This window comes from Polyodon spathula, chromosome 3 (genome assembly GCF_017654505.1).
Source record: "Polyodon spathula isolate WHYD16114869_AA chromosome 3, ASM1765450v1, whole genome shotgun sequence".
Lineage (NCBI taxonomy): Eukaryota > Metazoa > Chordata > Actinopteri > Acipenseriformes > Polyodontidae > Polyodon > Polyodon spathula.
Genome location: NC_054536.1, coordinates 7,664,049 through 7,682,572, shown reverse-complemented (window position 1 = coordinate 7,682,572; position 18,524 = coordinate 7,664,049). Strand labels below are relative to the sequence as shown.

Genomic DNA, 18,524 nt, shown 5'->3' with positions numbered 1-18,524 from the left:
CTGTCTTGCAGATAGGGTTGCCACCTGGCCCCATATTTCCGGAACACTGAGAGAGAACAGCATTTTAAAGTTGCCTTTAAACTGAAGGAAATCAACATGTGAATTGAGCCCTAAACCTTTGCTAAATTGATTCTGGTGATTAATTATCTTGAGGCAGCATGACAATACAATAATAGCTTTTAACAAATGAAATAAATAAGTACATCAATATTTATTTTGTTAATAGTGTTAGAAATATATATTTTAAAGTTTCTTTATAGTTTCTAATAGTATATTATCCTACTGAAATCATTAATTCTGAGCAGCTGTTCACTATTCCTGACACCAGACAGCGTGAACACTGGATCAGTGTTGTTATTTAATTGGGAGAGTCAATGTAAATTAGGGCTATATATTACTAATTAAAAGGATATAAATAGCATATTTTAAATATTGAGAACTGAAATATCATTTTGTACAAAATAAAAATAAATATCTTGAATAAACCTACACACGTTTGTTCAAGATGCTTTTTTTTATTTTGTAAGATTTGTATTATCACAATGATTCGGATAATTAAGAAGCAGTATAAATTAAGCAAGTGCTTAGTGCTCAATTCACGTGTTTATTGATTTCAGTTTAAGGGCAAGTTAAAAACCATGTCCCGTTCCAGAATTATGGGGCCAGGTGGCAACCCTACTTGCAGAGCTCAGTGTATTCAATCTTTCACTTCAGAGCTGCTGTTTGTTTCATTTCCCTTTGTTTCTTCATGAGATCTTTTGTCTTTTGCTTGATGTTCTGGTCGCATTTTGTACTCTGTTCTCCAGCTAATTACACTGAAGAAAAATATAAACGCAGCATGTAAAGTGTTGGTCCCATGTTTCATGAGCTGAAATAAAAAAATCACTGAAAATTTCCATACACACAAAAAGCTCATTTCTTTCAAATGTTGTGCATAAATTTGTTTGCATCCCTGTTAGTGAGTATTTGACAGGGGTGCCATATCAAGAACCTGATTAAACAACATGATCATTATACAGGTGCACCTTGTGCTGGGGACAAAAAAAGGCCACTCTAAAATGTGTAGTTTTGTCACACAACACAATGCCACAGATGTCTCAAGTTTTGAGGGAGCGTGTAATTGGCATGCTGACTGCAGGAATGTTCTCCAGAGCTGTTGCCAGAGAATTGAATGTTCATTTCTCTACCATAAGCTGTCATTTTAGAGAATTTGGCAGTACGTCCAACTGGCCTCACAACTGCTGACCAAGTGTAACCACGCCAGCCCAGGACCTCCACATCCGGCTTCTTCACCTGCGGGATCGTCTGAGACTAGCCACCCGGACAGCTGATGAAACTGTGGGTTTGCATAACCAAAAAGTTTCTGCACAAACTGTCAGAAACTGTCTCAAGGAAGCTCATATGCATGCTCGTTGTCCTCACCAGGGTATTGACCTGACTGCAGTTCAGCGTCATAACCAACTTCAGTGGGCAAATGCTCACCTTCGATGGCCACTGGCACGCTGGAGAACCGTGCTGTTCACGTATGAATCCCGGTTTCAACTGTACCGGGCAGATGGCAAACAACGTGTACGGTGTCATGTGGGCGAGTGGTTTGCTGTTGTCAACGTTGTGAACAGAGTGCCCCATGGTGACGATGGAGTGATGGTATGGGCAGGCATAAGCTACGGACAACGAACACAATTGCATTTTATCAATGGCAATTTGAATGCACAGAGATACTGTGACGAGATCTTGAGGCCCATTGTCGTGCCATTCATCCGCCGCCATCACCTCATGTTTCAGCATGATAATGCACGGCCCCATGTCGCAATGATCTGTACACAATTCCTGGAAGTTGAAAATGTCCCAGTTCTTCCATGACCTGCATAGTCACCAGAAATGTCACCCACTGAGCATGTTTGGGATGCTCTGGATTGACGTGTACGACAGCGTGTTCCAGTTCCTGTCAATATCCAGCAACTTCGCAGAGCCATTGAAGAGGAGTGGGACAACATTCCACAGGCCACAATCAACAGCCTGATCAACTCTATGCAAAGGAGATTTGCATCTGATCCACACCCCTACCTTTTTTTTAAGGTATCTGTGACCAACAGATGCATATCTGTATTCCCAGTGATGTGAAATCCATAGATTAGGCCCTAATGAATTTATTTTAATTGACTGATTTCCTTATATGAAATGTAACTCAATAAAATCTTTGAAATTGTTGCATGTTGCGTTTATATTTTTGTTGAGTGTATTTTGCTTTTTCTGCAATTACCTGCGTCACTTCTTCATAGATGTTATTTACTTCAATTGTTTCGTCTTTTTGCAGATCTTGAAGAGCACTGAATCTATTCTTCAGTTCCAGTTCAAACACCAGGCTTTGTCGCTGGAGCATTTTTATATTGATTTTGTTTCGCTCTCTCCAGTGCTGTGTTTAGGTGTATTTTGCATATTACAAGTCTGTGGTCACTTCTTGTGTTAAAATTGTTTAGTACTGAGACATTTTGTATGGTGTGCTTCTTCTTGGTGAACATCAACAGTAAAGCACCTTTCACCATTTTTCCATAGTCCAATTTCTGTGTTCTTGTACATATTTTAGCATTTTAGTCTTGTTCCCTTTTCTTAACAGAGGTATTCTTATTGTAACACCAGTGGTGTAGTCCTGGGTATACGTTGGCATATGTCTACTTAAAATGTTGTTGATTCAGCGTATGCTCACTCTCCATACCCAAGCGAATTGTATAGATCGTACATTCATTAGAATACAATAAGGGACAGCGTAGTGCGATTTTACATCTGCTGCACACAGTGTGACCTGCATAACATGCTGTAAGTGCTCTGTAATAGGTCAGGAGGTGGTAAGGGGCAGGGAACAGAACAATGGAATGTGTTCTAGCTGGCATCATGATGACCAATCAGGTGTGGATTAAACAGATGTGTGGAAAAATAACTGCCATTCACCATTATACTCTACTACTGTGTAGAAAATAGAAAAAATTGTGCTATTCACATGAACACAACTGCCCCAAAAATAAAACACTGTTGTTGGTTGGATTATTGGATACTCTCACAATTTTGATCTATGAAATTAGCTAGCTAATGTTAGTTGAGTGAATGAGTTGTGGCGGGAGGCTTAGCTAACCATGACAGGGATGAAACGAAAAGCCCAGACAACCCTATTGTCTTTTTATGGCAAAACTGAGATTAAAATTACAGAAAGCAGTGAGTGCATAGCCGAAGAATCTGCTAACAAGGAGGATCAGTTAGTTAGTGCAAATCCCGGGTCCTGTCGACAATGTGACAAGACTGCCCAGGGTGACTGGCCTGAAGTTTGGAGCCGCAAACAGTGGGAGGAATTTCAGACGAAACACTCCTAGTTGGCCTGCAAATCGCAAAAAATAGGTGAGTAAATAATCTGATGTCCAGCTGGCTAGCCATCCTGAGCTAGCTAGATAACTTTAACGTGAGCAAATCGACTGTGTCTGTAGCGTGGGTGAAAAGGCTAGCTAGCTAGCTAATGTTTTCAATATTGGCCGCATTTACACAGGAAGTTTTAACAAAATGCAGAAAAAAAAAACCCAGTGCGTTTCTAAAACACAGACGTATCACACGACCAATCCTACCAATTTCATCAATACCTAATTTCTAAAGTTATGTAATGCAACGTGTAAAAATGCTTCCACTGCCCAGTACCTCAGCTCATGGTTGAAATGGCATCATTCTGCCATGGGTACTAGATCAAGGCATGGCAAGAACCACTCTTATGAGACATGTCAGGACAAGAAATTATTGTGGAGCTTGCTGTAAGTTCAATGGCAATTAATAAGAGTAAGTTGGTAACATATATATCCTGTTCATTTAAAATGTAATTAACGAAAATGTGACAATAACAAAAAAAAATAAGCACTTAAGAACATAAGAAAGTTTACAAACGAGAGGAGGCCATTTGGCCCATCTTTCTCGTTTGGTTGTTAGTAGCTTATTGATCCTAGAATCTCATCAAGCAGCTTCTTGAAGGATCCCAGGGTGTCAGCTTCAACAACATTACTGGGGAGTTGATTCCAGTCCCTCACGATTCTCTGTGTAAAAAAGTGCCTCCTATTTTCTGTTCTGAATGCCCCTTTGTATAATCTCCATTTGTGACCCCTGGTCCTTGTTTCTTTTTTCAGGCTGAAAAAGTCCCTTGGGTTGACACTGTCAATACCTTTTAGAATTCTGAATGCTTGAATTAGGTTGCCACATAGTCTTCTTTGTTCAAGACTGAACAGATTCAATTCTTTTAGCCTCTTTGCATATGACATGCCTTTTAAGCCCAAAATAATTCAGGTCGCTCTTCTTTGCACTCTTTCTAGAGCAGCAATATCCTTTTTCTAACGATGTGACCAGAACTAACACAATATTCAAGATGAGGTCTTACTAATGCATTGTACAGTTTTAACATTACTTCCCTTGATTTAAATTCAACACTTTTCACAATGTATCCAAGCGTCTTGTTGGTCTTTTTTATAGCTTCCACACATTGTCTAGATGAAGACATTCAACAAAAACTCCTAGGTCTTTTTCATAGAGTGCTTCTTTAATTTCAGTATCTCCCATATGATATTTATAATGCACATTTTTATTTCCTGCATGAAGTACCTTACATTTTTCTCTATTAAATGTAATTTGCCATGTGTCTGCCCAGTTCTGAATCTTGTCTAGATCATTTTGAATGACCTTTGCTGCTGCAACAGTGTTTGCCACTCCTCCTATTTTTGTGTCGTCTGCAAATTTAACAAGTTTGCTTACTATACCAGAATCTAAATCATTAATGTAGATTAGGAATAGCAGAGGACCTAATACCCTCCACTGGTTACCTCACTCCATTCTGAGGTTTCTCCTCTAATCAGTACTTTCTGTTTTCTACATGTTAACCACTCCCTAATCCATGTACATGTGTTTTCTTGAATCCCTACTGCGTTCAGTTTGAGAATTAATCTTTTATGCGGGACTTTGTCAAAAGCTTTCTGGAAATCTAAATAAACCATGTCATATGCTTTGCAATTATTCATTATCAATGTTGCATCCTCAAAAAAATCAAGCAGGTTAGTTAGACACAATCTCCCTTTCCTAAAACCACGTTGAATGTCTCCCAGGACCCTGTTACCATGTAGGTAATTTTCCATTTTGGATCTTATTATAGTTTCCATAAGTTTGCATATAATATAAGTCAGGCTTATTGGTCTGTAGTTACCTGGTTCAGTATTGTTTCCCTTTTTGTGGATCGGTATTACGTTTGCAATTTTCCAGTCTGTCGGTACCACCCCTGTGTCAAGAGACTGCTGCATGGTCTTGGTTAGCGGTTTGTAAATAACTTCTTTCATTTCTTTGAGTACTATTGGGAGGATCTCATCCAGCCCAGGGGATTTGTTTATTTTAAGAGCTCCTAGTCCCTTTAACACTTATGCCTCGGTTATGCTAAAGTTATTTAAAACTGGATAGGAAGTGGATGACATGTGGGGCATGTTGTCCGTATCCTCCTTTGTAAAAACTTGTGAAAAGTAATAATTTAATATATTTGCTATTTTTTTATTCTTCATCTATGATTTTGCCATTTGTATCTCTTAGACATTTAATCTCCTCTTTGAATGTTCTCTTACTGTTGTAATATTGGAAAAACATTTTGGAATTGGTTTTAGCCTCCTTAGCAATGTTCATTTCTATTTCTCTGTTGGCCTTTCTAACTTCCTTTTTGACTTGCGTTTGCAGTTCTGTGTACTCTTTCGCGTACTTTCTTTTTGGTCCTTTTTTAATGCTCTGTAAAGTGCCTTTTTTCGCTGAATATTTTTTTTAATTGATCTATTAAACCATTTTGGCAATTTAGTTTTACATTTAGATTGGTCTACTTTAGGGATGTAATTGTTTTGCGCCTCTAGTACTACATTTTTGAAGAACAACCATCCTTCTTCTGTGGGTGTTTTCTCTATTTTACTCCAATCTACTTCTGTTAGTCTCTGTTTCATAGAAGTTTGCTTTTCTAAAATTGTAAACCTTAGCTTTAGTCATTACTTTTGGGGTTTTACAAAACACTTCAAATGAGACCATGTTGTGGTCTGAGTTTTCCAGTGGTTCTCTGACCTCTGTTTTAGTTATTCTATCTTCGTTATTTGAAAAGACTAAATCAAGGCATGCCTCCCCTCTAGTCGGTGCCTTGACAAATTATGTTTGTTGTGCTCCCCTTCAGGTTTTCCCATTTTATATGGGGGAAGTTGAAATCCCCCATTAGTATGGCTTCTCCTTTGCTACACGCATTTCTAATGTCATTGTAGAACAGATTATTTTGATCACCATCTAAATCTGGCGGTCTATAGCATGCTCCTATTATTATGCCCTTTGAATTTATGTCCGTTATTCTGACCCATATTGAATCAACTTTATTTTCTTTGTCCAAGTTTAACAACTGGGCTGTTTCTTATGTATAGCGTTACCCCTCCACCTCTTCTGTCCTGCCTGTCTTTCCTATACAGCGTATACCCACAAATATTATATTCACTCTCAGACAACCAAGTTTCTGTAACACCTCACATCATAGTTACTTGTTAGTGCAGTAGCTTCAAGTTCTAAAATTTTGTTTCTGATACTTCTAGCATTTAGATAAATACATTTAATGGTTGTCTTACCTGAGTTTTTGTCCTTGTTTTGATGCGGTCTCCCTTCTGTTTTTTTGTTGATTTCTCCCCCCTTCCTTTCTAGTTTAAATGCTTTTGCTTCGAGGATTTAAGTGCACGTGACAAATGCTAAAATGTAGTAGATACATACATTCTGTGGGCTTAGTGTTGCCAGCTTCACGGAACTCAGTTAATTACCTATATTTTTGCTGACTATATCTAGGATGTCTAAAAAAAGATATGATCTTAAATCTGTATAATTGTTAAGGCAATATCTGACATTTCATGTAATTGTGAAAAACATAATACTAGCACATTTAACACAATATGTTTTTTCCACCTATCTTTAAATTAATAGTGAATTTATTATAATAATAAATTCAACAGTCATTCCTCAATTATTCATTGAAGTAACTCCATGTGTGCTGTGTTCATGTATGTGATGCAATATTGCATGTAATAAAATAAAACTGACATTTATGCATTTAACCTGGTTGCTGGTTGTTTAGCAGCAGTGCCGGGTGACATTTATTATTATTATTATTATTATTATTATTATTATTATTATTATTATTATTATTATTATAAACAAAAAATAGATTTTAACGAAAATTAACCATGAGGTTAAAATGTATGCCTTTTTTAAAAGAAGAAACATCTTCCCAGATAAGTCACATAGGTAGAATTTCATATTGATAAAACATCATTATTTAGTACTAAGAAATACTAATATTAAAAATATTACAACTTAATAGTCATTTTATCAATTAAATATATTGGCACATTAAACATTGACCACTACTGACATGCACACAATGTGTTATTATTTAGACATACAACATTTGTTTTACAATACACATCAAATGCAATGGCATGAATTATATTCTTATCAAATACAATTACATCATAATACTTATAAATCTAAGGCTGTAAGGCAACATGCTGTTATGCAATTAATGCACCATTTTAATCTTATATTTAAAAACAAAATTCCTAAAACTTTGTCACTTGGGTGTTATTTTCGTACGCTGTGATACTCATTGACAAGTCCTGTTCATCATACTGAGGACTTTCATGGCAGTTTTCCTGGAGAAGTGACACTAAAGCACACACTGTTGTGTTCGGATCAAGTAATTTAACAAGTGGTACATTCACATGTCTTTCCTGAAAGATACGATTTTGAAGGGTCATTGCCAGCATTGAATCAATCCCAAAAGCAGAGAGAGATGTGTCATTTGTCAACTCATCTGGATCAGCGTTGCTTACTTCACAAAGCAGCATCCTAACATAATCACCAGGTCTGATGAGAGATGTGCTCTGTAATAACTGTGGGTCAGTTACATCAGTATTCTTGAGTTCTTCTGTAACCACAGTATAGAAACGCATTCTGAGAGAGGTGTTTTGGGAAAGGACATGGCCATTTAAATTTTTGAAGCTGAATTTGCACACAGTTTGCTGTGGATTGTCCTGCAACAAGCAGCTTTCAAGCCCTTCATGAATCTCAGGTAGCTCCATGATTACCATTCCCTTAGCCTCAAGAAAGCGTTGGAAACTAACCTTGTTTAGCAGGAGTCCCAGGTTCAAAGCTCCCCAGTTGATGGACTGTCCTGAAAGTCCACAGTTCCTCCGGTAATGGCAAAAGACATCCAGAAATGAGTTTGCTGCAGCGTAGTTTGTTTGGGCTGAATTTCCAATAAAGGAAGTGATGGAGGAGTAACAAATGAAATAGTCCAGTTGGCAATGCTTTGTTGCGTAGTGAAGATTCAAGGCCCCTGCAACCTTAGGTCTCAGAACTTTGTCAAAGTGGGATCTGTTTAAAGTGTGGATTAAGCCATCGTGTAAGACGACAGCACTGTGAAACACTCCTTTAATTGGACAAGCAGGAAAAGATTGACCAATAAGACCGATTGCCTTCTCAACATCCTTGCGGATGGCAACATCACACTGGACACTTATAATAGTAACCCCAAACTGATTCTGCATGTTTGTAATCTCTTGTTGTCTCTCAGGGGAAGGAGCACTTCTGGAAAGAATAACAATGCAGCCGCCTCCCCGCTGAGCAATGAACTTCACTGTCTCAAATCCAAGACCTGAAAGTCCTCCAGTCACTATATAAACAGAGCTTTGTTGGAAAAGCTGTTTTTGATTCTCATGAACAGGAATATCAGAAACCCTGTTCTTTGATGCATCATCTAGCACAACCAGGGAGATGCACTTTGATAAGAAATAAGATTCAGTCTCCTCGGTATCGATGTGCTCACTGCTGCCCATTATTTGTTTTTGGAAGATGTTTCTTGTTAGAGTCAAGGACTTATTTTCAAAATGCATCGACTTCATCCATTTATAGATGCCTTTTTTGTATTTCATGAGATTGGCTTTCTGAAACACATTGGCTATTTGAAGGATATGAATGTGAACATCTTCATTTTCATTTCTCAGCAGACTTTGAGAAACAGAGAGGAACAGATGGCTATCACACACTATAACGATGTGCTTGGCATTGGAAACATGGCAGACTTTTACCACTAAAGATGTGTCAAATGGAGGCAAAAGAACTAAAGCCTCACACTTATTTACATTCTGCAGTAGACCACTGAATTCTGTTCCAAATATAGCATCCCATCCTGACTTTTTTGCTATGAGTGCTAAAACTTTCAGCAAGCTTGACTCAGGTTCAGAGGATAAGACACATAGCCTTCTCCGTTGTTTTAATTTGGGTAATGCGTGATATAGTATTTCCCATGCCAGTACAAAGTAGGAAACACAGGGAGTTTCCATTAGGAAGGGAAGCTTTCTACTGTCATAACAGACTGCCTCAGGAAGTACGACCTTAGAAGATGCAACAACTGGGTAGCATGAAGCTATGGGATCTCCTACCTTTAACTTTTTCACATCACTCCCCACTGCTGTAACTGTACCACTGAAGTCTAGAGCTAAAAGTTTGTGTTCATCAGCTGCATGTTTACTCCAGTACAGGGTTTGACCAAAATTCAAATCGGACAGGCTGACAGGAAAGTAATCAGATGAATGGACACATATCTTATTGAGCTGAACCTCTACAGTTTGCTTCTTAAGGTGTTTTTTGTGATCACTGGTAGTGTTTGCATGTAGATCTGCCATTCTATATGGATCTACTGTTTGGAGAACAAAACTTTCAGAACTGGAATTCAACATCCTTTTTTGGCTACTGCCTGAACTTTTAACAGGTGTGCGTATAATGAAAGATGTGTAAATCTGACCCTTGCTTATCATGACCTCTGGGTATTTTGACGTTTTGTATGAGGTAATCACTTGGCCCAGTGCTGCGATGTCCTCCTTGCTTACAGAATGAATATCAATCAATTGAAAGGAGAGATCTGAAATTTCTGCAGCACATGCCCTGGTCATTCCACACAGTGCAAATCCTGGATTAATGTGATCCACTGCCTTCTCTGTTGTTCTGTATGTGATGGTTCTGATGGGACATTTGGATTTCTTTTCCTTCAAGTCATTGACAACCTGTCGATAAACTTCACAGCAGTTTACCATATTCAGCAACACTTTCTCTGTACTTAGCTCACTGAGGTTTTGAAATCCCCACAAGAATAAAACCTCATCATAGTCGTCGTAAGAGTCTGGCCAAGTAAACCCAGTAAACAATTCTGTAATATCAAGTGTTGACAACTGTTCTAAATCTTTGTAATAAATATATGTAGACTCTGGGTGCATGTAGTTTCTGAGATATTTGGCCACACCAAGCTGGTCTGCAAACACTAATGCTTTGGGTGCAATGGTAGAGTTTACTATTTCAGTATCTTCTTTCCACTCATTATGAAAGAAGAATTCCTTTCTAACCAAAGAACTGCTTCCTAAAAATGTAATCCTTACATGTTTAAGTTCAACTAAAATAGAGCCTTCTTTATCTGTGAACCCCCCACATACCTCAATGAAGTCAGGAGTCACTTTGCTTGTTCTCAAGTACATGAACATTTCTTTCTGCAGGGGCTGAGATACTATCAAACTGCCAATACCAGAAGGAAACCCAGGTCTGGATTTGAAAGCATTTGCTGCTACAGTAGCTGTCATTTGTAAGAAATAATCTAAAACTACAGGGTGAATGCAGTACTCGTGCAACTGTACGATAACTTCTTCTGGGACATTAATCCTTGTAACAGCTTCCTGAAGCTCTTCCCCATAATGCACATCACCAAGCTGTCTGAACACAGACCCATACTGGAACCCTACACTAGACAGCTGGTCATAAACTTCTTCAGACTTCACTACTAATGCACATCTTTTGTAGATGAATTCCAGTGATAAGTTCTTTTCTTCAACTAAGTTTTCACAGCCATGCTGGATGTTACCCGATGCATGGGTTGCCACTGGAGACTTTACTTTAAATGTGGTCTCACTTTTGTGTTGCTCAAGCATTATCTTTAGCTCAGTTAAATTCTGACTCACAATACAAGGGCTAAGGAAACTAATGCTGAGTTGCATGGAGCTGAGCTGTAGTTTTGGTCTCACACTAGCCATGACAGATGCCAAGCCTAATTCAACATAGAATGCACCAGGGACTATAACAACGCCATTGTTTTTATGTTCATAAATGTATGGTGTTGCCTCTGTTGATATGTTGCAGTTGATCTCCTTGCTGTCAATACCTGCACTGCACAGCACTGGATGAATAGAACTTGCTACACTGTCATTGCCCTGTCGTACCAACTCAAAATACACCTCTTTTTTGATAACATCAAACTGATACCTTGGGCAGGGTGTAGGTAGAGTCTCATGTGCTTTGTAGAATTGTTCCCAATCTACTTTCAACCCAAACTCAAATGCCTTTGACACAACTGTAAGCAGAGTCTCATAGTCTTTGTCAGGCTGCACAGATGGAAACACTGGAGCCCCATTCCCTACAATTTCCATAATATTCCTTTGCAGGGCCCTTCTCGGACCTATCTCTACAAAAACGACATGTTTCTTCCCAGCCGCTGCTGATTTCACTGCCTGTTCGAATGCAACTGGTTCTCCAATGTTCTTGGCCCAGTACTGGCCTGTGGTAAAATCTCCTTCAGTAGCTAAATGCCCTGTTACTGTAGAAAACAACTCTGCTTCCATGTCTCTTTTTTGTAAGAGACCTATCTTGTCCTGTATAGGGTTCAAAATGGGCTCCATCATGTGACTGTGGTATGCAACTGGGACATCTAGAACATGGAGGAATAGGTTCTTGGAGCTGAATGATGTTGACAGTTTCTGATGAAGACCATCTATAGCTTCAGACTCGCCTGACAAGGTGCATGACTGGGGGCTGTTGAAGGCAGCAATGCAAGCTTTCCCTGAATAAGCTGGAAGAAACTGTTCCACTTCTGACACGGGTATGTTTCCAACAACAAGCATTTTCCCTCTAGTAACCTTGGACTGCAAAGTACTGCGGAAATAAATGACCTTAACAGCATCATGAAGGGACAGTAATCCAGAGCAATGTGCAGCAGCAACCTCGCCCACAGAATGCCCAACTATAGCATCTGGCTTTATACCCCAGTGCTTTAAAAGGCTGGCAATTGCCACCTGAATGGTAAAAAGCAGTGGCTGGACAATGTCTGGCTTTAAATAATCATCATCAGAACCATTTTCTAGCTTCTCTAAGAGACAGATGGAAGTGTAGTTATGAAAAACACTTTGTATTTCTTTCACCTTTTCTCTGAATATGTGTTCCCCCTTTAATAGCTGTCGGCACATGCCATTGTAGGTGACCCCATTTCCACAGAACACAAAAACGAATTGTGCACCTGACTCTGCTTGAGTAACTGTCATGTTTGCTGCAGATTTAAGTTGTTGGTTTAATTTACTGAGAGATGGAGCTAGAAAAGCTTTTCTGTATTTGTGTCTTGTGTGACTTCTCCTGCATGCAGAGGTATAAGCCAGATCATGTAGCTTTATTGCATCATTTGTGCTGATCTGTTGGGCTGTGTCTTCCATCATCATTTGGATTGATTTTCCTGAGACTGCAGACAGCACAACTATTTCAAGTGGCCTTTGTATTTCTGAATTCAGAACGTGTGATTGTTTGTATTGCCTGACAACAACATGTGCATTGGTTCCCCCAAAACCAAAGTTATTAACACCTGCAGCTCTTCCAAGTGGTCCAGATTTTTCCCACTTTTCTGCTGTGGTTGGAACCTTAAGCCTGAGAGATTCAGCATCGATGCTGGAATTGTCTTCAGAATAGTGTAAAGACGGAGCAATTGTTTCATGGTGCATCATCAATAGGACCTTGATCAACCCTGCGACCCCTGCTGCAGATTCAGTGTGACCAATGTTACCTTTTACAGAGCCTATCAGAAGAGCCGGTGAGCCTGGAGGCCGTGCTTTTGCAATGGCATTAGAGATGCTGCCTGCTTCTGTCGGATCCCCTACAGCTGTTCCAGTCCCATGAGCCTCTACATACTGTACATGTGATGGGTCAACACGTGTTGAGTAAATCCTGAGCAGAAGTTCTTCCTGTTGGGCCATTGATGGTTTGGTGATTGGAGTGACTGCTCTGCCATCCTGATTTACATTACTGCTAGCTATGATTCCCCAGACGTGGTCTAACTCCTTCTGTGCCTGTTGAAAAAATGAATGACACTCATTTTATAGGTACACTCATCAGGGTTTTCAAACCCATCCTCTTGTCATATTCACAGTGTGTTGTTGACTCTTACCTTTGCTAATGGCTTAAGCAAGACAATGCCACAGCCTTCTCCTCTTCCGTAGCCATCAGCCTTGCTGGAGAAAGGTTTGCTGGTTCCTTCAGGAGATATCATTTTTGCTTTGCTGAGAGCGACAAAAACTCTTGGCTCTATGATGCAACTGACTCCACCACAGACTGCCATATCACAGTCGCCTGAAAGAATAAGACAAATATATTTCTTAAAATATAGACCGGAGGAGGCTGGGGGGGGGGGTCCTTGAGTGCATAGGGTGAGTCATACAGCACAGATTTGCATCCTGGCAGTATGAAGTTAGCTGGTCTTTGCTGGGGTCTCTGAAGGGAGTGTATTGGCTCTGGCTTGGTCGTGGGATTGGAGGATATATATAGCAAAATGGGTTTATGAAAAATAATCTGTTTCATTGATATGCCCAGAGGTTAAAGCAATGTGGTAGTGAAATGGTTCCTTTATACTGGGCACCACTTGTAAGGTAACTTTATTTCAGACTGCTTGGTTTTGTCAAAGCAATTTTTTTAAATTAAACTTTCCAGACCTGATGTTCAGTTATTTAATAAACATTTTGTTACCTTGCTTAATTGCTTGGCAGGCATAATGAAGAGCAACCAGGGATGAAGAGCACGCGCTGTCAATTGCAAACGAAGGTCCGGTAAAGTTAAAACAGTAGGAAATCCTATTGGCAGCTATGCTTATCGCTGTCCCAGTGCCATTGTAATGGTCAGCTGTACTGGCACAATTATTCAAAATCATTTCATAGTCTCTGTTCATAATACCTGTAACAGCAAAAAAGTTATTTTACTGGGAGCATTTTAGATTTAAAGAAAGCACAGATTTTTTTTTTCAAACCAAAGCATTTTGTTTAAAAGCATGCACTACCTTAACCCAAGTTTTCCTGGATGTTTAAATCTGTGTTTTTGCTTCAGTTATGATTTCAATGGTAATTTAAATTTACCCTCTTTCCATTTATAGTCCTGTTTTAAAGGCTTCAGAACTATAACAATGTGAGTGTTGTATTACTGTGCTGAATCTTTGTACTATTCTCCAGATTGAGAGCGTAGATCATTTTCAGAGTTATGGACAATTCAGACTTATTATTTTTATTTATTTATTTGGTTGGGCCCACGTACAATTAAACGCATTCATGACTGAACATGCGATTCATTGTACATTCAATTTAGCCAAAGCTAATTCACATCAATAGTCCTAAAAATAAACCAAAACATACAAAACAACGATAACGGTAAAATACATAATATATATATATATATATATATATATATATATATATATATATATATATATATATATATATATATATAATTCAGCAGTCCCTCCCGGACTAATAAAACAACAATTAAATACAACTAAATACTAAAACAACAATAAAAAACTATTAAAAATAACAATAAAAAACAATAAAAGATAATAAACAGACAGGGGGACTAGAAGTGATCACAGAGCTGGTCCTGTTTCAACCAGTTTTTCAGTTCTGTTAAAAAGCTCATATAGTCTGATATGCTCTTCATGAAGTCTGGTAGCGTATTCCAGAATATGGCACCCTTAATTGAGAAAGCCGTTTGTGCAAACTTAGTGCAACATCGAGACACTCTAACTATACACTGTACTATACTTACGAACAGCCTCCATTTTCAAGGTGTTTGTAACTGGCGTTCTATCATGCTGCTGTAAAATGCTCCAATAAAATGTAGTTGTTGCTTATCCCAGCAATGCAATAGGTTGATCAAATTGATCCTTTAGTCAAGTAGACAAGCGTTTCAGCTAGTGCCTCCATCGGTGTACAAAATATTTGTTGATTGGTTTTTGAAGTCATGGATGAATAACCTTACACATGCTCACTTGTTGCCTAAACTAACACAGCTGTTTTGACTGTGTTTTAGTCTAAATGGTAAACATGATTAGGATCACCTACCAATGAAAACCCCTGTTGTGGTTCCACTGGCCTTTTCCAGTGGCATCCCAGCATGCTCCAGAGCTCGATAGGTGCACTGCAGGAGAAGCTTTTGCTGCGGATCCATTCGATCTGCCTCTGCTTCAGGAATGCCAAACAGCCTGTGATCAAATTCATTGAACCTGGTGAATGACAATACAAATTATTATTTCAAAGCAATTTTCACTGAGTATTCGGCACATTTATTTGCATCACCGGAATGTTGCACATACTGTATTATTTTGAATTAACGCAGCAATGTTTATTTTAAATTGCTGACAGCTGCAGCACTTCTACTTCTACTAATGACACTTCAAATACTTTTTTACAGTATTTGAAGAAGGCGTATATTGAAGTTTATTTCCGCAGATACAACTTGATCAGGATGGCGAATAAGTCCTACAATTTTTAACTGAAAGCTGTTGAGCTCGTAGATCAGATCAGTGTTTGACTAGGTGAGGTCACGAGAGAGAAATGTCAATTCAACATCGAGGAGGTCGGTTCATTTTTTTTTTCTTTTCTTACAGCAGTTTCTAAGAATCGCAGGGCTGGTCTCTTCAATATGCGGTGTGTTTCTTTCTCTTCAACCAGCAAGACAACTAAACACTCAGCCTCCTGGTCCAGACAGGGCTTCAGTGAGGAAGATGAGTTGATCCAGTCTCATGACCCAGGCAGGGCTTCAGTGAGGAAGATGAGCTGATCCAGTCTCCTGATCCAGGCAAGGCTTCGGTGAGGAAGATGAGCTGATCCAGTCTCCTGATCCAGGCAAGGCTTCGGTGAGGAAGATGAGCTGATCCAGTCTCCTGATCTAGGCAAGGCTTCAGTGAGGAAGACGAGCTGATCCCGTGTCTATCCCCTAAACAACAACCCCACAGTGAGAGCTACACTAGCTTCTGCTCCCCATTGACACTCCATTTAATCCAGCTCCGGGGTGAGCAGGTTTCTTCGTGCTTTAATATTCTTGTGTCGTTTCTTTTACTAACAAAAAGCTCAATATGTCAGGATTTTCAGAACCAAAACAATAGCCAACATCCTTTCGGTTTTGTAAACAAATTAATGTAACCACAGCCACAAGGCTTGCTGGGAAAGACCGCCAATATCAGTCAAAAACTCGTATTGCATGGAAACTGAGTCATATCCCTCATCTTGGGTAGACTCTCAATGGGGGTTCAGGAACAATGCAGGAGTGCCCGAATCAGCTTGGATTGGCAGTCAATCTGTGCTCATGGAAATGATATTTCACCACCTACCATTAGGTAATGCTCTGAAATATTCCAATGGGAGTTTTCAGACAGGTATGTCTATAATAATCTTCTTACCCATCAATGAGAGCTGCTTTCGCTGTACGTGATTTCCCTGGCTTGCTGTCATCTGGATCGTACCACAATGTGCTGTTGAATCTTTCTGAAGGTATCTCCACTGCACAGTTTTTACCCTCCAGAAGGACCTTCCAAAAGTTGTCAACTCCTTCACCTTTTTCAACAACAACATATTACTGTGTAAGTAACATCTTATTTTGCATTAATATACATTGCTGGCATGACAACTTGATACCAGTGTTTGGAAGTAGAAATCACTGCAGGAATACATTTTGACATTTCATGTCCCAACCCCTCCAAAACATTTGTTTGTAATGGCTTTGAAGTACATGCATTTAAAGCCCACCTAAGGCAGAAAGTAATTGTAATATATAAACATATTTAAGTAATAGAACCCGAAATGAGGGCTTTATCATCTGGTAAGGCCCACCACTGGGTTTGTTCTACAGTTTTAGTCGTTTCTTTTTTCTTCAAGACTGTTGAGCTCTGAGTCTGTTGTTCTAGCATGTCTTTCAACAGCTGTAGGCAGTGTTGAGTGGTGAGATGGTTCTGTACTACTGCTAGTATTATTAGCACTAATAGTACCAGTAGTTTCTGCTTTCATGTATTCATCCAGCTCCTACTGCTTACACACATAGCCAAGATCAGTTAGTAATCACTCTTCAATGGTGTCTGTTCAGAAAATATAAAAATTCATGTTTTTGAATTATCGCTAGTTTAGCTTAAATAGATACTGTACGGGTATGGGTTAACGTCTTTGCTTTTTATAAAGACAGAATGTTACGTTTTTAAATATTTAAAAACTTTAACTGATTTATTGATTTGTCATTAATTTCCAAGCAGATTAATTTGGAACAGTGATTAAACATAATTTGAAAGATAGCATTCAAGGCCCTTTATCAGAGATTAAAGCTCTCGTATTCACCAATCAGGTTAAAGAAAAGCTCTGATCGATTTTCTAATAGATTATAGTAAACACAAAACTGTTGTTTAATCTATTTTTTTGTTTAAATCCTTCATTAATCTATATTGTTTTAGTTATTGGAAAAAGTAATTGACTTTCAAATTGGTTTAAAAATAAAAGGTAACACTTTACCTTTCTCTAACTATTGTGTATTTACATAGTAGTTATTTAGCAAATACATGTGTACTTACACATAATTACAATGTTATTATGCGTAGTTACAATACTCAACGTTTAAATCTTTTTGAACGATAGATATAAGTATAGAATTGTATCAGAAAAGGGTTAGGTTTTGAGTTAGGGTTAGAGCTATGGTTATACTGTATCATGCTTAAAATGTACACTTTAAGTACATTATAACTATGCATAATAACATTGTAATTATGTACACATATATTTATTAAGTAATTGCTATGTATATATACTGTAGTGAAGTGTTAACAAATAACAAATAAGATTGAACCAATGAAATGATACCTCCTGGAAAATTGCATCCAATTCCCACAACAGCAATGTTTTCATCTGTGTCTCCCATTCTTTACTTTACACCAACACAGCTAAAACAACACAAAGCAAAAACAGGTGTGAAAAATCAGTTTCTCTGTTTTTAAAGAAAAAGAAAAAACCATAATGTATATATCCTTGTATTACATTAACATTCTTAACATTTAAGACAACAATGTCTAAATGTGGCCTTGTATTTCATGAGCTTTAAGGATCTGAAGATAACAGTGTAAAGCTACACACATTGCAATTTTATAGCATTTATCACTGGTATTTGGAATCAGGAATCACAAGCTGAGTAGAAAATAACAAGAATGTGCATGCTATTCAGTGGGTTATTCCTAGAAATGCTATCATAATTCTAGCAAAATTCTAACAAAATATTGTAATTAAGATCTTATTATGCATTAATATACATTGCTGGTATGATAACTCGGTACCGGTCCTCGGCAGTAGTAGATTGCA

General features: G+C 38.5%; 1 protein-coding gene across 1 annotated transcript; it reads right to left on the bottom strand.

The window, feature by feature from the left end:
* Nucleotides 1-7,628: 7,628 nt before the first annotated feature.
* LOC121307661 (phenolphthiocerol/phthiocerol polyketide synthase subunit C-like) lies at nt 7,629-18,090 on the bottom strand. Its single transcript, XM_041239895.1, has 6 exons — nt 18,033-18,090; nt 16,592-16,745; nt 15,255-15,415; nt 13,894-14,097; nt 13,319-13,500; nt 7,629-13,220 (listed from the first exon to the last, which is right to left on the bottom strand). The coding sequence occupies exons 1-6, from the start codon at nt 18,088-18,090 to the stop codon at nt 7,629-7,631; spliced, it is 6,351 nt and encodes a 2,116-aa protein (XP_041095829.1).
* Nucleotides 18,091-18,524: the final 434 nt, after the last annotated feature.